Consider the following 26,511-nt stretch of genomic DNA (forward strand, 5'->3'; position numbering starts at 1 on the left):
ATCTTAAGGACTGGTAACCATCAAAACGGGTGACAGGAAGAAGCAATGCGTAAGAAGGTGGAAGGTAATTCCCTCCAAGTTTTTTACCTGCCTTTCTTTGCTGGATTGCACTGAATTTATTACTCCACGTTAATTTGGAAACATAATAACCACAGTACTGAATTTTGCAGGTCCCAAAGCTCCAGCCTCAGCTCTTACATGTTTTATTAAACCTGTAGGTACTGAAAGAACAAAATAATCCACCTTTCATATTCTTACTGACTTTGAAAATTCTAAGTAGGGTGTTGATAGAGGAGATGGAGATAATTAACAGATTCAGGAGATACATAGAAAGTAAAAGCTATAGGATTTGGAAGTGATTGGATCTGTGGTATGACGAACAAAAACATCAAATTACTTCTTATTTTCCATACTGTGCAGCTGTGTAGTGTGGTCCTACCATTTATTGAGCCTGGGAACAGAGAAGGAGGATTGGAGGAAGGCTTTGGAGAAGGTTCAGTTTCAGACTTGTGGAGTTTTCAGTGCCTTTGAGACATCTGGGTGGAATTGAGAGGCTTTGATTATACACACATGGGTCTGAAACTCACAGGTTTGGGCTAAATTTCTATGTAGAAGTATCTGAGGTAGTAACCACAAGAACAGGTAAGAACATTCACAAGAGCAATACAATAAGGCCATCACTATTGAAGAATACAATTGCTACTCTTGGGAAATTCCCTCGTATTTTTGAATTATGCCAAGGGAACCCTAAAATGGAATATGGTAAAATATCAGTAAGGTCTTTGATGGAAAATACCATAGCCAAATGTTAAACAGGTAAGAATGTTCTAAATAGAAAATGTCATACATAGTAAAAATGATTGTCAGCTACAGTTAGGAACAAGGCTAATTGTGATTGATAGCATTGGCTGACTTCTGTGGCAGCTTAACCCCAATTCAGTGGTTGGGTCCTCAAGGACCTCAGGTGAACATAATCTCTTCAGAAGAGAGACAGTGTGATCACTAAACATGCTCAGAACCAGGGGCATGGAGGACAACATTGGGTGTGTCTTTGCACCAATCTCCCATTACCATCTCATTTTCTAAGCCTGTGGGCAGGGATTATACACACATTGACAAGTACTTAAATAGAGCACGCAAAGGTCCCTGTAGGAGTCAGAGTGGGGAAAAAGGGCAGTATTTGTATTTTAATATAGCCCAAAGTGAAGGTATCAGTAACTTTTTTTTAAGTAAACTTAGGCATTGCTCAGCCATTCACTTCTCAGGAAGGGGCATCCCTAAGACTGGATAGATGCCTCAGATTGTCTTAACAGTTTTACGTCATTATTCAATTTACCGAACTACCTTCCACCTATATGGGTGTGCCCACAGGAAGAAATATGCCTTTGTCTTGGGCACAAGTGTTATCTTCATGATATAAGCACAGTACCTGACACATAGTGACAATGCACTCTAGGAGAATAAAGTCATTTTTCTCATTGTACAATTAGTTGGTCTTCCACAGAGATGAATGGATTGATCATGCCAACCTGAATATGCCACTCCATGTGAGATTTTTCATGGTAAATTTAGAAACCATTATACTAGTTTTATAAATCAGATGCATAAGCTTGATGACTTTAGTCACATCCAAGCTGTCTAAGCCTAAAAGGACAGGACCCTAAACTTTTATAAATTCACCAAGAAAAAATTGACAAACTGTGGCTTTGTCCCTAGTGGCAGTGATTAGTCACTTTGTCCAAGAAATAGTGGCACATTTAATTTCTGAAAGGACTTGATCCTTCCCACTTATTTTGCACTGCAGAGGACAGTGGATACAGCAAGACCATAAGCCACTAGAGTTCTTCTTGACTGTTACTGTGATACAGGCTTCTATGAAACTCCACCGTTGTATTTGTGGAAAGAATGTTGCAACATGGTGTAATAACCATAATAAATTCCTATTATCAGTAGTCTTTTGGAGGGAAAGGGAGCAACAAATCTTGCTTCAAAACTGGTTTATACTGGACTTGCCTTAAAAGACACACTTCTATGCCAACAGATTTTCACCTTTCATTATAGTCTGAAGTTAATTTATACCCTTTGTGGGGAACAGGGGAGCTTTCTTACAAAGACCTATTATTCATAGGTTTTAAAAGTCCAACAGCAGAACGAATCAAGCAACACATAGTGACCCACAATAGGGAGAGGAGGCTGAAGAGTGTGACTTTTCTTGATGCAAATACAAATAGTCACAAATGGACTTCACTATTTATATCTTTGAATCTGTAACACGGTTCCCCTCCACTAGCCTAGACGAGAATGCCCTGTTCAGTTATTTGCCTTCCCTTTTGGTTATATTTAGCATAAGACACTGTTTGGTATTAAGATGAAAAGCACTTATGAACATGAAATGTAAAAACATTTACAAATGCAATTAATATTGAACAAACTTGGTTTTCCCCAAATATATTTACCATATCTTCACACAAGCAAAATTTTATATATACCATATATATATGTATTTTTTTTTAAGTTTGAAAAAATTTTAAGTTAATGCAAAAACAATGCCTACTAACCACTGTCATGGTTCCAGTGATAAGATAAACAAGGATTTGCTGGGGTTGGGGGGAGAAAGGGGCAGGAATTCAAATAAAAGCAAACATAATTAATTTTTTGAATAGACATCTTAAATTATAGAATAACTTTTAAAACAACTTCAGATTTAAGTGACCCTTCTGCTGCTCTCACAGCACTATGGATCAATGCACAAATTGGCAAGTACAGCACAGGAAGCTGTTGCACTGGCCCAAATGGCAGAGCCTTTACTAGGAGCTTGAGCTCTCTTGCCATCAAGAACTGGCACATTTGCACATCGAATTTAAACTATTTCTAAACTACTAGGCACATGAGCTGCCCCATGTTTCAAAGGTAGTTAAAACAAACAGAAAGTACATTTATCATTTATTAAAACAAAAGAATACAACAAAGCATGTGTAGTAGCTGGTGGTTTAAAGATTAGCACTGTACTGGAAAGGGCTTATTGGCTGCAGAAATGTGAATGTAATAATGTACAAATAAGGCAGAAAGCATTTCGGAAAAAAAGGAGTACAAAAGCAGTTTTAGAGTGTTGTTCTTTATATCACTTGTGAAATCACCACTTTCTTTTTCTTAAATCTAAACTAGCTATTAAAAATCTTATTTATACTTTATAGGAAAATATAGAAATTTTACTGTAAAGATGTAGTGGAATACACAGATTACCAGCATTGCTACTAAGATTATCGATGTTATTATCATTACTGTCTACTGGTTTTCAAGCTGTTCACTGAATTTAGGGTGAGGGAATATCATGGGGGTACCAAGCAAGAAGGGCTCCAGGCCTACTCTCCCCATTTCAACAAGAATAGCTATATTTTCTCTCTTTTATAGCCAGACTTATATGTAACATTTTATCTCAACAAAAGGTTCCAATACTGTATTACCTGACAGAAACTTTAGTAATGTTAGAAACTAATCAAATACTTCTATAAGCTTTACTAATATTCATCTGATTCCTCAAAACATTTATGTCCCAGTTCTTTCAATTTCTTAGTCATAAACATAAAGCATGAAGATAAGGAAGATACAGAAAAAATATCCAAGACAGAGCTATCTTTGGTATTTTATGTGTGTGTAAACTCCTGTAATGCATAAATTAAATGAAGTTTTAAAAAAGTTTAGTAAGCAACTCACACTTAAAATTTTGACAAATATATGAAATCATCCATTAAGAAAAATACTGTCTTCCAAGAAGATAGGTACTCTTTACATGGGGAAAAATGAATATTCCTTATTTCCCTTCCCCTCCATAAATTCTAAAACTAAACATAGAGTATACACAGTAGTTCTAAACATTAAGTACCTAGGTAATAAGCAGAAATGCCTTTCTATTTATGAGTTTTCCACCCCTACCTTAATGCTAAAGCAGATAAATCTGAAAATAATTTTGGTGAGGTGAAAACATGAGTCAGTGCCTTATCTTGTTTAAAATGACTGGGTAGGGGAGATCTAAGATGGCAGCATAGAGAGGAGTGGAAGCTAAGTAGTCCCCCTAGAACAGTCCCCCTGGAACAACTGAAAAAAAAAAACAGAAACAACTAGTAAATAATCCGGAATAACTCAGGGGGAGAAACATGACCATCCACTCTATGTTCATACACCAACCTGAATTGGGAGGAATGCCCGAGATCACAACATAAAATCTATAAGTAAAAACTGCGGATCCAAATCGGGAGACCCCTCCCCCACAGCCCGAGGTACAAAGCCTCCTGGTGCCAGAGAGAAGCTTTCTCCCAGCAAGTGAGAATATAGCTCAGCTGAGCTCCAACTGGGGTTTTAATTAGTGAGTGTGAACTGCTCACTACGAGGTACAAATTCCCAACAGGTAGAGGCTTTGGGTGACAACTGACCTTGGAGAGCCAGAGGGTCGCCTCGGACTAGCTCTGTTCCTTTTTCTACTCAGTGGAGAAAGCCTCAGCCATTTTCAGTTTCCAGTGCTGTGACCCAGATAAGGGTGGAGATAGCACAGGGAGAGACAGACCACTGAAATGTTAATGACCTCCCCCTAGGGGGTCTATCTTCTCTAAGAGGAAAGGGGTGGGGCCCAGCTCTACTACCTGCCTTTCATTCAGAACCTGGGGAAAAAGAGCCACACCTCCTCACACCAGTCAAGAATTATAGGCTAACAGGTGCCACCTGCTGGGCAGAAAAGCACAGTGACTGGAGGAATCACAGTGTGTACCAATTTTCTAAGACACACCCTCAGGGAAACCAGATACTGAATATTTCTTCCTTCTGGGACCTGAGCTCATTCTGGTGTGGGGAGGCCTAATTGGGGTAACCAAGGAAACCATGCTTAGACAACAGAAAACTACAACCTACACCAAGAAAAATGAGGTTATGGCCCGGTCAGGGGAACAAACTTGCACTTCAGCTGTGATGCAGGAATTGAAACAACTAATAATAAGTCAATTCAAAAAGTTTAGGGAAGATATGGTGAAAGAGCTGAACCGTATAATGAAAACACAGGATGTACATAAGGTAGAAATTGCAAGTTCAAAAAACCAACTGGCAGAATCTATGGAAATGAAAAGCACAACACAAGAGATGAAAGACACACTGGAAACATACAACAGCAGACCTCAAGAGGAAGAAGAAAACACTCAGGAACTGGAGAACAAGGCACCTGAAAGCCTACACACAAAAGAAAAGATAGAGAAAAGAATGGAAAAATACGAGCAACATCTCCGGGAACTTAAAGACAAAACGAAAAGCAAGAATTTACGTGTCATTGGTGTCCCAGAAGGAGAAGAGAAGGGAAAAGGGGCAGAAGCAATAATAGAGGAAATAATGAATGAAAATTTCCCATCTCTTATGAAAGACATAAAATTACGGATCCAAGAAGCGCAGTGTACCCCAAACAGAATAGATCTGAACAGGCCTACACCAAGACACTTAATAATCAGATTATCAAACATCAAAGATAAAGAGAGAATCCTGAAAGCAGCAAGAGAGAAATGATCCATCACATACAAAGGAAGTTTGATAAGACTTTGTGTGGATTTCTCAATAGAAACCATGGAGGCAAGAAGGAAATGAGGTGATATATTTAAGGTACTGAAAGAAAAACCACCAACCAAGAATCCTATATCCGACAAAACTATCCTTCAGATATGAGGGAAAGCTTAAAATATTCTCTGACAAACAGACAATGACCAAGTTTGTGAACAAGAAACCTGCTCTACAGGAAACACTAAAGGAAGCACTGCAGACAGAAAGGAAAAGACAGGAGTGAGAGGTTTGGAAAACAATTTTGGGAGATAGCACAGCAATGTAAGTACACTGAAAAAAATGACTGTGAATATGGTTAAAAGAGGAAGGCTGGGACCATGTGGGACACCAAAACAAAAGACGAATGATCAAGACTGGGACTGTGTAACTCAGGGAAACCTAGAGTGCTGAACAATTGTAATAAAAGGTACAAATATGTTTTTACATGAGGTAGAACAAATGAATGTCAACATTGCAAAGTGTTAAAAATAGGGTGGGATTGGGGGGAAAATACAATCAATGCAAACTAGAGGCTAGAATTAACAGAAACATTGTATTATGCTTCCTTTAATCTAACAAAAGCAATATACCAAAGTTAAATGCATATGGGGTGAGGAATAGGGGAAGGATATGGGACTCCTGGCATTGGTCATGTTGTAGATTAATGCTATCTTTCCTTTTGTCACCTTCTAGCTATCAAGTTTGTTTGTTTTTCTTTCTCCTTCCTTTTTCTTTTGCCTCTCTGCCTTTTTTGACTCTTCCTCCATCTTTGTGGAAGAAATGTCCTTATATAGAGAGTGACGATGGTGTTCAATACACAAATACATGCCTATACGGGGAACAAATGATTGTTTACTTAGGACGGAATGTGTAGTGTTTGAACAAAACCATCTTAAAAGAAATGGGTTGATGAAGAAAACTTGAGGGCACTATATTGAGTGAAATAAGACAGACACATAAAGACAAATATTGCAGGGTCTCACTTATATGAACTAGATATAATATGTAAACTCATAGACATGAAATATAAGTTACCAGGATACAGAACAAGGCTAAAGAATGGGGAGCGATTGCTTATTATGAGCAGAATGTTCAACTAAGGTGAACTTAAATATTTGGAAATGGACAGGGGTGACGGTAGCATGTAATGAGAATAACTAACAGTGCTAAAAGGTATGTGAAGGTGGTGGAAAGGGTAAGCTCAGAGTCACGCATATCACCAGAAGGAAAGCTGGTGAGGTTAAAAGATGGGAATGTATAAAACAGTGAATCTTGTGGTGGAAAATGTCTGTGAATTAACTAGAGAAATATTAGAAATCTCTCTCACGAACTAGAACAAATGTATGTCACTATAACTAGAGGTTAATAATAGGGAGGCATATAGGGAAAAAATATATATCTATTGCAAACTATACTACAGTTAGTAGTATTTTAACATTCTTTCATCAACAGTAACAAATGTACTATACCAAAACTATGAATCAGTAATGGAGGGGGGGGGGGTGGTTAGGGGTATGGGAGGATGTGAGTTTCCTTTTTTTTTTTTGTCTTTGTTTCTTTTCTGGAGTAGTGAAAATGTTCTAAAAATTGAAAAAAAAATTGTGTTGACGGATGCACAGCTGTTTGGTGGTGCCATGGGCAACTGATTGTACACTTTGGATCTTTGGATAGTTGTATGGTAGCTGAACAATCTCAATTAAAAAAAAAAAAAAATCCTTTGGGGGGGGGAAATGACTGGGTAGCTTTTAATCAAGATGGCACCAAAAGTGAAGAAGGAAGCCCCTGCCCCTCTCAAAGCCAAGGCTTTGAAGGTCAAGAAGGCAGTGCTGAAAGGCGTCCACAGCTACAAAAAAAAAAAAAAAAAGATCTGCACATTACCCACCTTCCAGGGGTTCAAGATGCTGCGTCTCTGAAGAGAGCCCAAAGGAACAGAGCCCCCAGGAGAAATAAGCTAGACTATTATGCCATCATCAAGGTCCTCCTGACCACTGAGTTAGTCATGAAGAAGTTCAAAGACAACAACAGTTGTGTGTTCATTATGGATGTCAAGGCCAACTAGCACCGGATTAAACAGGCTATGAAGAAGTTTTATGACATTAACTTGGCCAAGGTCAGTACTCTAATCAGGTTAATGAAGAGAAAAAGACTTATCTTTGACTGGTTCTTGACTCTGATGCTTTGGATGTTGCCATCAAAATTAGGATCATCTAAATAGAGCCCAGCTGGCTAATGCTAAATATAACATTTTTCACCATATAAAAAAAGACAGGGTAAATTCCATTTTAGAAGACACTATTATATCCATCACAATGCAAAGCCAAAGCACATCTTCCTGTGAGTCTATGTAAAAGACTTGCACTTAGGAAAGTGCAGCATTTGAAACATTCCCATTTTAAAAGATTCAACAAGATAATAAGTATTCAGTTTTAGAATTTATGGAGGGAAAGAAAATAATGAGCTATTTCTGCCAGGGCCCATGCTTTGCAAACAACCCTATCAGGTAGTTATTAACTCCATTTTATGAAGGAGGAAAACTGTGGCTCTGACAAATAACTTTGGCCAAGGTCACACTGCTAGTGAGTATGTACAGGGTACCATAATCAAAAGCCAGTGCTCTTTTTCACTACATCAGTGGTTTTCAAACTGGGTATTTTGGGGTAGAAAAGGATAGGAATAACAAGATAGGCTATCTCAGTCAGGAATAGCTTATATTTTACTTGTTTTACACGCTGGGTTTACAGGTAACAGTATTTTTTAAAAGGTTTCCATAACAAAACCAAAAGTTTACCACACTATAGCAAGCGACAGCAATACTATAGTGTCATATTAATTTACCTTAGTATTTTTCACCCACAGAAAACAATGAGCTTTACTAAAACTTACTTACACCCATACAAAACAGAGATATCTTTTTGCTTAAGACCTCACTCAACAATTCATAAATTACATCTTTTTTAGGCTATGTAGTCCAAATACTTTAAAATTTTAAACAGACTATTTATACATTGTATATTCTTTACCTGCTAAAATCAATCATTTTTACCTTTTAACTTTTGAAAAAGGTGAAACACCTTTTTGCTCCAAAATGTTAGATTTTAATTGTCCGGTTAAAAGCAGTCTCAATCTTCTAATCAACTTCTGACACAAGACAAACAACTTTAGGCAATTGCAGTAGATTAACTGCCTCAAAAACAAAGGCAAAACAGAACTCCTCTTTGCTTCATTATCCAGGTAAGAATAAAAGCATCTAAAACTTTTATTTGACACATACAGGTACCAGAAGACCAAGTTAGAGATTTAGAGAAAGTGGAATACCTGCTTAGTTGTTCTCTTGGATAAAGTACCCAAAATAATGGCTATCATTAACACTTCTCATGGGAAAAAATTCTCAACCCATTACTTTTCAAAAGGAAAAGTGTTTCATTCAGTCACTGAAAATAATTTTCACCATTATTAGCAAAATAGTAAAAATAAATCTTTCTGAAACACATTAGCAAGAGATTTTAGATTTTATTTGTTTAAAGATTGTAAGAGCTGATTTAAAGAAGAGATTCTTCCGAAAAGCAGCTAATAATATCATGGTTATTGAATTAGTTTATTTCACAGAAAGTGGCTGCTTCCTTAAATGTTATGTGTTTCCGAAAAATTTCTTAGGATAATCTTAGCATTCTAAACAGTCTATAGTACTACACAGTATCCTTTGTTGTCACTTAAAATCTAGGGCAGAAAAATCACTAATAAACAAAAGATAAGATGAAAGTAAAAAAAAAAAAAAAAAAACAGCCTTGATCAGTCCAATAAACACAATATTCAGAATCACTACAGAGCAACAGTCTTCTCATGAGTATATATTTTCAGTACTTCTTAATGGAATATAGACCTAAGAATGCCAACTGAAATTTCAGACAAAACAATTCTTCTTTCAAAAGCCTGGCTTATTCATAACCAACTCTTAGACCAATTTGCTTTTCTCAGCTCCCTCATTATATTTAAAATGTAGTTATAAATCCAAGTGACTGACTCATTTTAATTTTTAAGAAAAGTACCAGAGATTACAAGATATATTAAAAGCAGTCTTGTTAGGAGGTTATGGTTCCATTACAATCACAATACCACTGTACAGAACAATACTGCTTGAGAACACGTGGGATACATTATTTTTAAAAAATAGCCTCCTTTGAGGTGCACTTTCGTTTGTTGAAGTTGGATTTGATTTTTAAAATCTGCCTCAATTCATCTAAATCAAAGGTATGGTGAATGAAATTTCACTGGGTACTTTTGGTCCAAAATAAGTTGTGACTATTAAGAAACTCTTATCTTCTTGTGGTACTCAAACTGAGTTTAATTCCAAAAAGAGTTCCCAAAACTTTTTTGAGTAACAGTGCAAGATAGTCTCTTAAGTTGGCTGTTCCAAGTAACATTAATCATTTAGATAATAAATAAGTCTCATTTCTTTGCGTGGGAAGTTGAAGTACCTGGCCTCTGATATCCCTTTCAATGCTCAATCTTTATAAACATAATCATACCTGAAACATACAAACAAAAATAATTCCTACACACAGCACCGTATTAGAAATGGGCAACTAATAAAATGGAAATATCACATAACAGGGTACATTTCTTTGAAAACAATCACATATTAATTTGTTTTACCTAAAGTAAACTACCATTAAAAGTATAACTGAACAAATGCAGAAGCCAGCTTCTGAATCTTTAATAATCATTAATATTAATGAAAGTGATTAATACTTATGTTACAGACTTACTAGTCTGCAAAATAATTCAAGATATGTCATTATTATTAGACAATGAAATAATTATATGAAAAGATACTTCTAAATGACTTCAGAAGAGTTACTACCTTCAAGTTTAATTAAAAAAAAGTCATTTTCCACATAAGTTCCATGATAAACAAAATAATTTAAACACATGATCAGGTCTGCAAACCTTTAAAGTACTTTGGAAGTTATAAAAGGAAATGTTTTTCTTTTCCTGTGCTACTTCTTTCTTTTTCCCTTTCCACTTCTGATTCCCTCAGTATATATCTTAGGGATGCAAACTCAGGAATTCAAGAAGAAAAGCATATGTTTGCATCACAGAAATCAACCTATACTGCATAGAGAAAACAAAGTAAACATTGAGTAGAACTGCACTTTTTTCAAATGCAAAATAAAAGCACAGGATGTATAACAAGAATATCTTTGGAAAACAGATGAATTTTCTCTCTTTATAATAGAAATACCAAAAAATCATTCCACATTAAATTATTTTCTTTTCTTCCATAATCACATTTTTAATTAGCATACATTCCAACAGTGTGTGTGAAAAAAGTTCTAAGCCAGAGGTACTTAAACAATTTCTTCTTAAATGTTTTCGCTAATTCAGTGGCCAAAAAAATATGATATCTACTCTCTGATTGGATGAAGACAAGAAGCAAAAGATTCGCGGAAATAATTACCGAGGTTTGAGCAGATATGACCCAGCAAAATCTGTCATTACCTCAGCTATTGGTCTCCCTTCTCCCAAAAGGAAAAAAGAGAGTCCTGCTTAAGTGTACCAGATTCCAGTTACTACCCAACAGCTCAGTTTCACGTGACGTAGGAATGGAGTGAGCCATATGTAAAACCTGGAATGGTCCAAATAACATGGATAACTTCAGCAACAGCTTGAAACAGCTGCTGGCCCCAAATTGGACAGAACACCCAATCTTTAGTCCAAGCTTCTAAAACACATAACGGCAAGTCCAAGAACGTGGCCGAACATAATCCAGAAATGTGGGCTACAAAGGAGGAAAAAAGAGTGGAAGAATACGTTATTTGTGTGAAATGTGTATATGGAATATGGAGGTAGATTAGGGGGTGTTAATTATATACTGCACATCTCTAAAATACCTCCTAGCATTTCAGTGACTTTTACACTATAAGCAGATCATTAATTAAAAAGATGTTTGGTAATTTTATCTACAATACAGATTTATTCAATTAGAAATATGCCTAAAACTTCTAAAGTCCAGTAAACTCAGAATTATCCAACTTCCAAACAGGCATTACTCCTGTTCCTGTCTTGCCTGTTGTTTAGCACAGCACTACTTTTAGTAACCCAAAATCTAAATGGTGGTAGAAGAGGGAGGATGATAAAATAAATACATAAATGACATTAATACACTGTTTAAAATTACTGAATTATCTAAAAAAGGAACAAATGAAGGGCTATGAAAGTTCAGAAGCAGGAAAGAGAGAGGGAAAGAATTTGAAAATGGGGTTCCAAATGGGGTTTCAAAGGAGACAGACTATGGCATGTGGAATCAGAGTGTAAAGAGCAGCATGACCAGAGACAATTATAAGGAGTCAAGAGCAGTTAGTTCAGTTTCACAAAGGGGATTAATAGGAAATACAGTGGCATATTTAGGGTAACATAACAAAAACAGTACAAAGAAAGAGGACAGGATTTGGAAGAGAAAATGATTAATTTGATTTGGGGTACTTTCAGTTTCAGGTGCTTACGAGACACACCCTGGCAGATATATCAAGAAGAAAGCCCGAAATGATCAGTACTATAGATTTAGATTTAGGAGTCATTCACATGTAGCTAAAAATGAAAGCACTGAGGCTAAATGAGACTGATACATGAGAAAGAAAAAAAAGAAAGAAAAAAAAAATTAAGAGAAACTGAACCCTAGGCAGGTAAAGGCATATACCTTGTTTTATTGTGCGTCATTTTATTGCATTTCATAGTGTTGCCGGGTTTGTATATATTATGTCCCCCAGAAAAACCGATATTCTTTAATGCATTCTTGTGGGGGCAGACGTTATTAGTGTGGATTGGGTTGGAACCTATTGGTTCAGTGTCCATGGAGACTGTAGGTGCTAACTCTGATTGGATAATTTCCATGGAGGTGTGGCCCCACCCATTGTGGGCCTTGTTTAGTTTACTGGAGCACTACATAAACTGAGACAGAAGGAGCTCATAGCAAGATGGAGCTGAGACAGACATTTTGAAGACGGCCGTTGGAAGCTGATGCAGACATTCTGGAGAACACCATATTGAAACGCAATCTAAGAGCAAGCAGACACCAGCCACTTGCATTCCCAGCTAACAGACATTTTCTGGATGCCTATGGCCTTTCTCCAGTGAAGGTACCCTTTGTTGATGACACTTTATGGCCTTAAGAATGTAACTGTGTAACCAAATAAACCCCCTTTTATAAAAGCCAGTCCATTTCTGGTATTTTGTATTCTGGCAGCATTAGCAAACTAGAACACATAGATATTGCGTTTTTTTACAAATTGATGGTTTGTAGCAACCATCTACAATGAACCTACAATGAACAAGTCTATTGGCAACATTTCCAACATCAGGTGCTCACTTCATGTCTCTGTGTCACATTTTAATTCAAGTATGAACATTCTTTTTTATAGATATAATCCTATTGGACACTTAATAGACTACAATATAGTGTAAACATAGCTTTTATATATACTGGGAAATCAAAAAATTCTTGTGACTTGTTTTATTCCAATATTTGCTTTATTGTGGTGGTCCAGAACCAAACCCACAATATCCCTGCGGTATGCCTGTATATCAGTGTCGTCTGATATTTTTACCAAGAGTAAATTACTTGGAGAATACCTATATTTTTAGGAAACAGGAAGAAAATTAGAGAAGAGGAGCTAAAGAAAAAGCAATAAAAGATAATGAAAGACCTAACAAGGAGACTTCAACATGAAGAAAGCCAAAGTAAAATTTCAAGGATAGTGCAGTAAGATCATATAATAACATAATGCTTTTATTCCTTATTTCCCTTCCTTTAACACTAATTCATCCTACCCTCCACTACTATCCTTCTCAAATACTGTCCATCCTCATAATCAGAGGACAAACAGGTTACTTTTCCATTCCAGCCTGACTGTGACTCACATTTTTCAGAGGACAATGCTGACGTGCATACCACTCTTGAGAATAAAAGCACAGTATGACTCCATGGCCCAAGAAAAGAGAAGTCCACATCATAACATTCCAAATTGGCCTCTTCCGGCTATCATTGACAATGAAGTTGAAAGCCACTAAAGTTAGAAAGATGACAAAAACATAGAGTTAAAACATAATCTATCAAGAGATGAGAGGCCTCAGACATCAGCTGTCATTATTTAATAATCACAGTGAGCATCAACTGTTCCTATGTAATTCTGGCCACTGTTCCTATAAATTAAAAAATGGAATTTCGAGTTGAAGTTTATTAATCAGTAATTAATAGGAAATCAGAGAGTATTCGGAGCAGGTGAAAATAGATTTCATGGAATTATTTATACTCTGACAATGGTTTTCAAACGGTTATCTAGTTTACTTTCCTACTTCAAGGTGTAAATATCTTAAACCAAGTTGTCTATAATTATTCAAAGTCAGTGTTCCTACCACCTGATAAACACTGGCTTAAAATTACTATCTAGTTTTCTACATTGATTTTATAATTTTTTTGTCTAGTTTTCTCTCTTAACATAATACCCAGTATTCACTGCATGTCAAGATACTTACTTCCAAAGAACATGAAGAGCACAAAGAGCACTGGATAGAAAAAGCTCAAGCAAACAGCCAAGGCATATTCATGCACTACTGCAGACACAGCAAAGACAGCTAACATGGCAGCAGATTTGAACTTCTTAGAGAAAAACTACGGGAAAAAGGACAATATTAAAAAGGAATTTAAAATAAATGCTAAAGGCACATGCTAAAGGCATCTATTTGATTTTATATTATATTTGATTTTCCAAGGCTACTCTTTTGCTTAATTGAATGTATTAAAATAATTCTGAAAAACATATTAGTTTATAAAATCTTATTTTGCTGAAATAAAGTCTTCTCAAAAACATCAATGTTGGAAGACCTAGGCATCTTTCCAAAAATATTAATAACTTATATTTGTAAAGTCATTTTGATGACCAAAACAGTTTTCACATATAATTACAACACATTAGAGCTCAATTTTTACCATAATACTGTGTGGTAGATAGGGCAGACATTCTCTCCATTTTTATAGGTAACAAAACTAAGGCTTAGAAAGGGTGAGGGACTTGCCTCATCTGTATGTGAAACTATGCTAATAAATGACAAAACTGGCAATCAAATTTAGTGCTTTTTGCATCACATGTTGTCACTTAGCCCAATGGTGCTCTTAGCTAACAATTAAGAACTGTAATCTAGAGACTCCAGAGTTACTCAATCAGGACATTAAAGATTACATTTTATCAATCTCAAAGATATATGTCATAAATCAACACACAGGAGTCTAAATTAAATAAATAAATAAATAAATGCCAAAGGGACATTATTTACTGGCAATGAGACACATAAGAAATAATTCATTATTAGTGGGTCATTTCTACTCCTCAGGGACTCCATGCATTCTTACTCTGAAAACATGAAAATAAAATCCAGAGCAAAAACACAGTACTAAATCTAGTAATATATATATATATAAATATATATATGTCTCTAAGCAGTGGTATTCAAAGCAGAGGGCTCTTTAAGGTAAAGTCTTACAAGAGAACCAAACATAAGATACTATTATCCTTTCTCCATAAGCAATCAACTATAACTTCTTCCAGCTGCATAATGCTAATACTTTTTGGAAAGAATCTCCATTTCTTAAACAACAGTCTTACCCAAAGAAAGTCCTTGTAAGCATAGTAATATAGCCAGTCATGGACCACCACATTCCAGGTCCTGTAGTAGTTGGAGTATGATGTAGAATTCCACCAATCCTAAGGAAAAATTAAAGGTATAAAAATGAAAATAAATAAAGTTCCAAAACAAAAAATTCTGAATATTCCCAAAGAATACACACACATATAACATAGTACCTCAAGCATGTTATAATAAATAGTCCAGAAACTGATTTCAAGAAATCAGAAAAGACATTTTGGTTACCATAAAATAACTACTAGAGCTAATAAATTCAACAAAGTTGCAAAGTATGAGACTGACATATAAAAATCAGTTGTGTTTCTACCCACCAAAAAGGAAAAATCCAAAAAGAAAATTTAAAAAAACAATTCATTTATAATAGTATATGAAACAAGAAAACACCTATGAATAAATTTAACCAAGGGGGTGAAAGACATATACTGAAAACTACAAAACACTTTTGAAAGAAATTAAAGACAATCTAATTAAATGGAAAGATAGCCCACATTCATGGATTAGAAGACTTAATACTGTTAAGATGGCAACACTCCCGAAAGCAATCTACAGATTCAATACAAACCCTATCCAATGGTCTTTTTTGCAGAAATGGAAAAGCCAATCATTAAATTCATATGGATTTGCAAAGGGCCTGGAATGGCCAAAACAATATTGAAAAAGAAAACAAAGTTAGAAGACTCACAATTTCCATCTTTAAAACCTAATACATAGCTATGGTAATCAAAACAGTGTGATAACTGGCACAAGGACAGACTTATAGATCAACAGAACAGAATTAAGAGTCCAGAAATAAACCCAAAAATCCAAGGCCAATTGATTTTCTACAAGGGTGACAAGACAATTCAACAGTGAAAAGCATAGTCTCTTCAACAGCTGGTGCTGAACAACTGGATAACCACAAGCAAAAGAATGAAATTGGACCCCTACATAACTTCTACAAAAATTAACTCAAAATTAATCAATAACCTCAACAGAAGAACTGAAACTATAAAACTATTAAAAGAAAACAAAGGGATAAATAAATGTTTATAACCTTGGATTGACAATGAATTTTCAGACATGACACCAAAAGCACAAACAACAAAAGCAAAATAAACTGGACTTCATCAAAATTTAAAATATTTGTGCATCAAAAGATATTATCAAGAAAGCGAAAAGACGACTTTACAGAATGGGAGAAAATAGTTGGAAATCAAATATCTGATAAGGATTTAGTATCTAGAATATAAAAAGAACTCCTACAACTCAACAGCAAAAAGAAACCCCAATTTAAAAATGGGCAAAGGACTTGAACAGACATTTCTCCAAAGACAAACAAATGGCCAGTAAGCACATGAAAAGATGCTCAACTTTACTGGTCATTAAGGAAATGCAAATCAAAACCACAAGGAATTACAACTCCACACCCACCAGGATGGCTATAAACAAAACAACAGAAAATAACTGTTGGCAAAAATGTGGATAGGAGTCTCATACATTGCTGGAGAGAATGTAAAATGGTGCAGCTGCTGTGAAAAATTGTTTAATGGTTTCTCAAAAAGTTAAGTATAGAATTAACATATGACCCGGCAGTTCCACATCTAGTTATATACCCTAAGAAGTGAAAGCAGAGACTCAAAACAGATATTTGTTCACTAATGTTCACAAGAGCACTGTTCATAATGTCCAAAAAGGTGGAAACAACCCAAGTGTCCATCAGCAGATAAACAAAACATGGTTTATACATACAATGGAATATTATTTAGCAGTAAAAAGGAATAAAGTTCTTATACATGCTACAACATGGATCAACCTTGAAGACATCATGGTGAGTGAAATAAGCCAGACACAAAAGGACAGTGTATAACCTGACTTATATGAAATAAATAGAATATACAACCCATAGAAACAGAAAATAGAGTAAAAGTGACAGGGGAAGAAAATGGGGAGTCAGTGCTTAATGAGTACAGAGTTCCTGTTTGAGGTGATGAAAACTTTTGTTGTTGGAAGATGGGGACAGTAGCACAACATTATGAATGTAATTAATGACACTAAATTGTATGCTTGAAAGTGATTGAATGAGAAATTTTATGTTGTATATACGTTACCACAATTTTTAAAAAGGAATGAAGTTCTGATACATGCTACAATGTGGATGTACCTCAGAAATATTATGCTTAATGAAAGAAGCTAGACACAAAAGGTCATATATTTTATGATTTCTTTTATATGAATTATCAAGAAATGAAAAATCATAGAGACAGAAAGTGGATTAGTGGTTGCAAAGGAATCAAAGAAAAGGAATGGTGAGTGATTTACAGGATGTTCTGCTGGGGTGATGAAAAAATTTTGAAACCAAAGAGAGGTGGTGGTCACATAACATTGTGAATGCACTAAATGCCATTTAATTGTACGCTTTAAAATGGTTAATTCTATGTGATGTGAATTTCATCTCAATTCTAAAACAGGCATTTCAGTTAATAGTGTTCAATAAGACATTAATTCTAGTTCTAAATATCAAGTCTCTAGATTCATTTTATCTCATTATCAAACAAGTTATGATATTAATTTATTAACCTCCATCAGTAAGTCTGTAATGAAAACTTTCATCTAAACAGTGATCACTAAACCCCTTATCTTTCTAAAAAATGAGAGCATTCTAAGGTCATAAACTAGATAGATTGCTAACACTAAAAAGTTTAGTGGTATTATTAATGGCAAAATGTAAGTTATAAAAGGAGATGGTGGCTACCTTCAAGTCCCGGCACCCCTTTATATACAGGCACACCCCATTTTATTGTGCTTTCCTTTACTGAGCTTTACAGATATTGCACTTTTCTTTTTACAAATTGAGGTTTGTGGCAACCCTGTGTTGAGCAAGTCTGTCAGCATCATTCTTTCAACAGCATGTGTTGACTTCATGTCTCTGTGTCACATTTGGCAACTCATAATAATGAAAAAGTTTGAAATATTGTATCCTGTTAAGGTGATCTGTGATCTTTGATGTTACTATTGTTATTGTTTTGGGGCACCATGAACCGTGCCCATATAAGAGGTAATCAGTAAATGTGTGTGTTCTGACTGTTCCATTGACTGGCTGTTCCAATCTCTTTCCCTCTCCTCAAGCCTCCCTATTCCCTGACACATAACAATATTGAAATTAGGCCAATTAATATCCCTGCAATGGCCTCTAAGCGTTCAAGTAAAAGGAAGAGTCACACATCTCTCACTTTAAATAAAAAACTAGAAATGATTAAGCTTAGTGAGGAAGGTATGTCAAAAGCAAAGCTAGGCTGAAAGCTAGGCCTATTGTGCCAAACAGTTAGCCAAGTTGTGAACACAAAGGAAAAATTCTTGAAGGAAATTAAAAGTGCCATGCCAGTGAACACACTAGTAATAAGAAAGCAAAACAGCCTTATTGCTGATATGGAGAAAGTTGTAGTGGTCTGGATAGACGATCAAACCAGTCACAACATTCCCTTAAGCCAAAGACTAATCCAGTGCAAGACCATAACTTTTATGAAATTTTATGAAAGCTGAAAGAGGAGAGGAAACTGCAGATGAAAAGTCTGAAGCTAAGAAGAGGTTGATTCATGAGGTTTAAAGAAAGAAGCCATCTCCATAACAGAAAAGCACAAGATGAAGTAGTTAAGTGCTGATGTAGAAGCTGCAGAAAGTTATCCAGAGGGCCTAGCTAAGAGAACTGATGAAGATAGCTCCAAAAATGACTGATTTTCAATGTAGACAAAATAGCCTTTTATTAGAAGATACCATCCAGGACTTCCATAACTAGTGAAGAGAAGTCAATGCCTGGCTTCAAAGTTTCAAAGGACAGGCTGACTCTCCTGTTAGAGGATAATGCAGCTAGTGACTTTAAAATGAAACCAATGCTCATTTACCATTCCAAAAATCCTAGGGCCTTTATCAATTATGCTGTATCTACTCTGCCTGTGTTCTATAAATGGAACAACAAAGCCTGGACAGCACATCTGTTTACAACATGATTTACTGAAATATTTTAAGCTCACTATTGAGACCTACTGCTCAGAAAAGAAGATTCTCTTCAAAATATTACCACTCACTGACAATGTACCTGGTTACCCAAGAGTGCTGATGGAGTTATACAATGAGATTAATGTTATTTTCACAACATCCATCCTGCAGCCCATGGATCAAGATGTCATTTAGATTTTCAAGTCTTATTATTTAAGAAATAGTTGGTAAGGCTATAGCAGCCATTGATAGTGATTACACTGATGATATGGGCAAAGTCAGCTGAATGTTCTGGAAAGGATTCACCATTCTAGATGCCGTTAAGAATATTCATGATTCATGGGAGGAGGTCAAATTATCAATATGAACAGGAGTTGGGAACAAGGTAAATTCAACCCTCATGGATGACTCTGAGGGGGTTCAAGTGGAGCAAGTAACTGCAAATATGCTGGAAATAGCAAGAGAACTAGTATTGGAAGTGGAGCCTGAAGATGTGACTGAATTGTTGCCATCTCATGATAAAACTTTAATGGATGAGGAGTTGCTTCTTACGAAATCTACTCCTGGTGGAGATGCTGTGAACACTGTTGAAGTGACAACAAAGGATTCAGAATATTACATCAACTTACTTGATAAAGCAGTTTATCAATTTGATAAGGTAGGAAATACTTGTTCACAGAGTGTTATGAGACTTCTTTGATTTTAAATTGGCTTTGGTTCTGTAGGAGTGACACAGCAAATTATTTCATTTAAGGCAGCTGGCGGGGGGGGACTTTTCCCATTTATTTTGAAAGTTATTAATTCTGCTTAAAATCAGGGTTTGATTCCAATTCTAAAAGAAGTTATACTGTGGTAAAATGCTATCAAATAGCATCACATGCTACAGAAAAATCTTTCATGAAAGGAAGAGTCAATTGATGTGGCAAACTCCACTGTTGTCTTATTTTAAGAAATTGCCAAAACCACCACCTCTATCAGTTAGTAGCCATCAACACTGAGGCAAGACCTTCCACCAGCAAAAATATTACGACTTGCTGGAGATGATGGTTAGCATTTTTTAGCAATAAAGTATTTTTTAATTAAGGTATATATATTGCTTTTCTAGACATAATGCCATTGCACACTTAAAAGACGACAGTATAGTGTAAACATAACTTTTATATGCACTGGGAAACCAAAAAATTTGTATAACTCACTTCATTGCAATATTCACTTTATTGCAGTGGTCTGGAACTGAACCCACAATATCTCTAAGGTATGCTTGTGTTTCTTACTCCCAATTTTAAGATCAGAACAATGAAATGAGACATCTAAAATCCACAACTCACTGTCTCTTTAACAAAGGAGAATGGTTTTGAGTGTTGCCAAGATAAGAACAAGTAAACAACTGTACAGGGTTTTAGATAGGATTACAGAACACTACTGAGTCATTCTGGCTTCAGTTTAGAGTTTAAGTCCAATTCCTGAAATACAAGAATATGATTTTAAGCAGAATTAATGAATTTCAAAATAAATGGGAAAAGTCTCCCCACCAGCTGTCTTAAATGAAATAATTTGCTGTGTCACTCCTACAGAACCAAAGCCAATTTAAAATCAAAGAAGTCTCATAACACTCTGTGAACAAGTATTTTCCTACCTTAATAACCAATATATTCTCACAGGATGCAGCAGAAACCATTAGCTGTATTAAGGGAGCAGATATTAAAAAGGTAGGAGAAAAGATGAAGCTATGCTAGTCATATGTTTCAGAATTTCAGACTTAATATTGTTTAAACTTGTGGAAAGAAAACTACTTCACAATGTTTATGTTAAAAAGCTGGTAATGTTAGTCAACAGCACTTAAATACTGAACAATGAGGAAATAAATTAAATTAAAAAATAAAGATCAGTCCAAGTATATTATTACCTTATAAAACATCCTGTCACCAAAACGTAACATCTCAGCAAAGGCATTGAGCCAGCAGTGCAAAAAGGCAAAAAAAGAAAGGAAAAGAATCAGCACACCTAAAAATAAGATTAACAATATTAAGAGTCTTTCCCAGTAACTCACATACCAAGCAGTTAATTATGTCATCATTCAATTAGCTGGAATTATTTTACAAAATAAAGTTATTATTCCTGGTTACCCAATGCAGAGATGGTACAGTGCTCTTTTGAAAGTTAATTATTTTAATTCTATGAAGCAATAATTTCCTTGCTCCTGTTACAGACAACAGCCTGTTTTTAATAAAAATCCTTAGATGTACAACTTAACTTGGTACCCAAGACCCTTTAATAATCTGGCCCCCTTACATCCTTCTAAAGCAGTTGTTTTCAAATGCAGGAGGATTCTGCCCCACCCCAAGGGACATCTGCCAATTCTGGAGACATTTTTGGTTATCGGTACTGAGGGTATGGGTAGTCCCTACTGGCATGTAGTGGGTAGAGGCCAGAATGCTGCTAAATATCCAGAAACAAAGAATTAATAGTGACAAGACTGACAAACCCTGGTCTAGACCTAACTCCAAACCTCTGCTCCCAATGTGGTAAGCATCATCTGTAACTATACTTCTGCCATTCCAAAATACTCAATACCTTTGCATCCATCCCATTACCTGGAAGAACCTTTCTACCACTTCTTTGTTCAGCAAACACTTACCCATTTTTCAATACCTAATGTTAAATGTCATCTCTAATAAGAAACAAAAGTCCCTCAACATTTTGTTTATCCTACTATGTAGTATATACTATATTGTAAAAGATACAATTATATGTCCACCTTCTTCATTCATTTATTCAAAAAAATGCTCCCAAGGAATTTGCAGCCTAGTGAGGAAGGCAAACAAATATATAACACATATCCTATATTAGTGATAGATAAGGGTTTACTGGTATAAGTCTTGGGGCAGTCAGGGAGTTACTTCGTCCTGGAGGAAGTCTGGGAGAGAGGGAAAGGAAGAAAGAAGGTGATGGCAGAAAACATAACCAACACCTAATGGGTAGAGAAAAGAGAAAGAGTAAATGAAGGAAACTGTAAATACAATTAAACGGCACGCTTCCAGAGGTAAAGACAATGTACATCTTGTTCACTGCTATATCCTGGCACAAATCAGGCACTCATAACTCTAGAAAGAGGTAAGTGGAAGGAATGAAGTTAGGAGATTGACGTATGGCCAAAGAGACAGAAAGAGAAGAAGAAATAGTGGCAAGAGAGATTTCAAAAGGCAAGAAAGTGGTCAGTAGCATTCAGTGCTTCATGGAGGTCAAAGAGAATAAGAGCTACACCATCTACTGGGTTTGGAATCAGGATGTTATAAGTGATCTTAATAAAGGCTATTTAAGAGGTCTTGTGGAATTAGAAACAAAGGTTAGTGAATTATATAATCAATGGGAAGAGAAAGCATAAAAATGGACTGTCCACAGTCCAGAGAAAGTAAAATTTGAGTGAAAGACAGAAGACAAATAGAAGGATTAGAATAAGACTAGAAGGACACTTCATTTTAGAGACAGATAGAAAAGAAGTCAAGATGGGTATAGATATACAGATGTGTTTATGGGGAAGAGATAAACCAAAGGTATTCATACCCAATTGCTTTTTATTTTCCTTGTGAACTTATGAATGACCAAAGTAATCAGTACTGATGTTACCTGGCAAGATGGAGTTAAATACACACAGGACCAGAACACGAGCACTGAAGGGTTCCTGTTTGATATTCCGAAACAAGGGTGCGCAGAGCCTTTCAAAGACATAGTACACATAAAAAAGGCAACCAAAAACCTGAAACATAACAAAGATATAGGTATGTTCAATAATGGTGGCTTGATAAGGAAAGATGGAAGATGATTTATAACTCCAAAATAAAGTACACGTGATCCTTGAACCAACAAATATATATTCCATTTTAAAATAGTATGTAAGACTACCAAACTAACACTTCCAAGGTATCACTCAAGCCTAGTTTCTATCATACCTTTTTCCAACCCTTCACCAAATGACATTTTTAAAAGATCAGAGTCTTTTAGAACCTGTTTTTTCTACTACACAATCCAAAACAAAAATAACACTGCATAACAGGTATTTGATTTAGATAAGAATTTAAAATGGAATGTTCTGGAATTCAAGATTCTAGTAATTGGGGCAGGTAGAAGGGGCCCAAACCACCCACTCCACCCCAAAACACCCCCCCAAAAACAAAAGTGGTGGGAGGGAGGACAGTGGGGATTAATATAGATGCTTACAGAAGGCACCAAATGAAATTACTTTAATTAAAATAATATTTTTAATTGATGAAAATTACTTTTTATGTTGGCAAAACAAACACTATTTACAGTACTGTAAATAGTTTAAAAGACTTCATAGTCTCAACAAGGAGTTCTAGAGCTCACAGTAAACACAAATTTACCAATACTTTAAATGGATTAAATTATTATTGTAAATATGAATCTCCATTTCACACCAATCAACGCACCTTATGCATTAGGCAATTAAAAAAAAAAGTACCTGTGCAAACTGTATTGCAACATAACTCCATCTTACAAAGGGGGTCCTAAAAAGAAAGAAACAAAATATATTTTCTAAATTTAAAAACTAAATAACTGAACTTTAATAAATACCCTCCCAATTAATATTTCCCACAATGAACATCATTTATGAACATATAAAGTAACTGTAATTCTGTCAAGATTTACTATATCAAATCAGACTGCTAGAATCACCATCTAGGCTTCCCATCCAGAAAAAAAATTAAAACACATTCTGAACTAGCCCCTGCCTACCTACCCAATCTCACTCATGCCATCCTCCTGGAGCTCACCACATTTCTCCTGCATAGTGCCATTACCTGGGATAACTGTCACGGTAGATGAGCGTTGGAGCAAACAAGAAGTACAAGTACTGGCTGACTGTGGGTACTGGAACAGTGCCTAGAAAAAAGAAAGCTATGCTTAGATCAATCTGGGGCTCTTTGATTTCTCCCAGCAAACCTAAAAAAATGAAAATAAGTATAGAACAGGGAAGAATAAGGATACCTCCCTTTGCTCATGTTGTTTTGTCCTGATCTCCCAAAATAACTTCCTCCTATTCCTCTTATTTTTGTATTAACTGAGTATAACCAATACTTCTAAACTAAGTTATTCCTGTGACTAGATAACTTCTAGAGTATGAAGGAACAATTCCCAAACAGTAAGCATACACGGGTGTAAGGAGGGTGAAAATAATGCAAAGTAGCAAGAGTCAAATGAACGATTTTTAAAAATCATTGGTACAAAGACAAAACAGGAATAAACAGGAAACAATGAGAAAGTTTTGCGAAGCAGTGTGGATCCTATATATTTAAAATCAAAGGTAATCTCTACAGATCATAATGTGCCATCCCAGTAAAATCAATAATCCTTTGACCCAATGGAATTACATACTTGATTTCTCCTTAGCTGACTCCAGTACCCGAGGGACATTCTCTCTGATAAATGAATGGGCCTTCATTATCAAACGAACCTACAAAAGGAGAGGAAAAAAATAAGATGACTTTTCTATCATTGTCTTATCTCCTATAAGCAACTTAGAACAGCACTAGATCATACTCACACAAAAGAACTACTTAATTTTGCATACATCAACCCAAGTTTATTCTTAGAGAAAAAAAGAAAATTTTTTAAAAAAGCTAACTCTGAAGGATATGTAAATACTCTTAAAATTATTGTACATCTAAGCACTATCTAGTATAGTATATTACAAATTAAGAAATAAAAACCTGTTCAAAGAAAGTCTCCTAAAATGGTCTTTCCCTTAGTCAAACAGAACAAATAAAGGTAAAATCAGTAACTTAAACCCTTCTCTGTATTTTTACATCAAAGGTGCTCATTATTTGAGCTTTTACTATTTGAAACTAGTTTTTTAAATATTGCTATTCCTTTTTCATCTATTACTTACATACATTATGTAAGCATTAAAAATGTTGTTCCTTAAAAAAAGATAAGCTTTCTAAACTATGACTACATTACAGACAACAAATATGTCAGAAAATTCTGACGGGTATAAAATCAAATTAAAATAAATCTTTTATTTAAATGGGAATAGTTTTATGATAAAACAATAATGTGATACTTCAAAAATGGAGTTTTTAATTATAAAAATATTTTTATAATTTAGATGACTTTTATGAAACTTAAGTGATGAATTATTGATCTACTTTAATGCTTTAATTTTACAGATAACAGCACAAAGAACCAGAGAAGACAATTTTTACAAATAATGGCACAAAGAACCTGAGAAGACAATCTGTCCAAGTTACCACAGCTATAAATAACAAAATATCTGTATGATTATTATTTAACTAAGCAGAGCATTACTTTGGGCTACACTTGAAAGTTTACCTGTTCAAGTATAACAATGAACCGGGAAGCTGGTGGCAGAGTATATGCTAATACAACATACGTTGGTCCAAAACCTAAAACTCCAATCTGGAATATCATGAAAAGTGAGCCGTGGAAGATAGAATGGATCACTGAATGGGAAGTTTTCCTGTATCCACTGGCCCAATGTTGAAGGAGGAAATAGGGAATTGAAAGTGTGGACAAGAACATGGCCCACCAGGTCCAAACAACAACAGGCAATTTGCCAAAAGCATAAGACAAGAGACTGAACTCAAGTACCAGCCTGGGGGAAAAAAGCAGAGAGAAAGAATACAGAAGTGAATTTTTTATATATATTGTATTCCCAGACTTTCAACATTATGTAACATCATAACGTTTAACCCAATGATGTAATGATTCTGCTACATAGAGACCCACTTCTAACTCTTAAGGTTTAGCCTTCTGTTTCACAATTGCTCTCAACAACAAATTTTCCTAAAAGCCCTAAGATTCTATGATCAAAGAGTTTGAACTTCTCAACTTTTCATATTAATGAAAATTTTAAAACTCTTACTATGTCTTTTTAAAGATTAGGATTTGATTGTATGCTAAAAGTATTTAATCATGTTTTTCAAAATATAAATTCCAATAAGGTACTTATCTTTAGGAACTTAATCTTCAATATATCTCATTGTATAAAATTTATATACTGTACACAAAATTCTCCTACTTGGGAAAATTACCTAGAAACTACTGATTATGGTGGATTAAAATTTATCATATAAAAATAAAATTGATGAAACTTCTAATTTTCTTTGGTTAAACTTTTCAGAAGAAAACAGTATCACCCTCAAATCAGCTGCTTTGGGATTTTCTGGAACATATTTAACCAAATTACTCTTTACCAAAATTTAAAGTTAGTGAAAACTCCCAACATCT

General features: G+C 35.3%; 1 protein-coding gene and 1 long non-coding RNA gene across 5 annotated transcripts in view; one reads left to right on the top strand and one right to left on the bottom strand.

Moving 5' to 3' along the window:
* LOC119526289 overlaps positions 1 to 26,381 on the top strand; it is a 28,219-nt gene extending 1,838 nt beyond the window's left edge. Inside the window, exon 2 of the long non-coding RNA XR_005215158.1 lies at positions 25,431 to 26,381. This is a non-coding gene — a long non-coding RNA (uncharacterized LOC119526289). The remainder of the gene's footprint in view (positions 1 to 25,430) is intronic.
* Positions 8,263 to 26,511, bottom strand: part of SOAT1 (sterol O-acyltransferase 1) — a 70,002-nt gene continuing 51,753 nt past the window's right edge. For all 4 annotated transcript variants that reach the window (XM_037825256.1, XM_037825254.1, XM_037825255.1 and 1 more), the window contains 10 exons: positions 25,594 to 25,876; positions 24,637 to 24,715; positions 24,063 to 24,144; positions 23,723 to 23,768; positions 22,870 to 22,999; positions 21,149 to 21,246; positions 15,231 to 15,329; positions 14,104 to 14,239; positions 13,489 to 13,634; positions 8,263 to 11,350 (listed from right to left, as the gene is read on the bottom strand). In XM_037825256.1, coding sequence (XP_037681184.1) covers positions 11,294 to 11,350; positions 13,489 to 13,634; positions 14,104 to 14,239; positions 15,231 to 15,329; positions 21,149 to 21,246; positions 22,870 to 22,999; positions 23,723 to 23,768; positions 24,063 to 24,144; positions 24,637 to 24,715; positions 25,594 to 25,876 — 1,156 coding nt within the window. In that variant the 3' untranslated portion in view covers positions 8,263 to 11,293. The remainder of the gene's footprint in view (positions 11,351 to 13,488; positions 13,635 to 14,103; positions 14,240 to 15,230; positions 15,330 to 21,148; positions 21,247 to 22,869; positions 23,000 to 23,722; positions 23,769 to 24,062; positions 24,145 to 24,636; positions 24,716 to 25,593; positions 25,877 to 26,511) is intronic.

This window comes from Choloepus didactylus, chromosome 2 (genome assembly GCF_015220235.1).
Source record: "Choloepus didactylus isolate mChoDid1 chromosome 2, mChoDid1.pri, whole genome shotgun sequence".
Taxonomy (NCBI): Eukaryota; Metazoa; Chordata; class Mammalia; order Pilosa; family Megalonychidae; genus Choloepus; species Choloepus didactylus.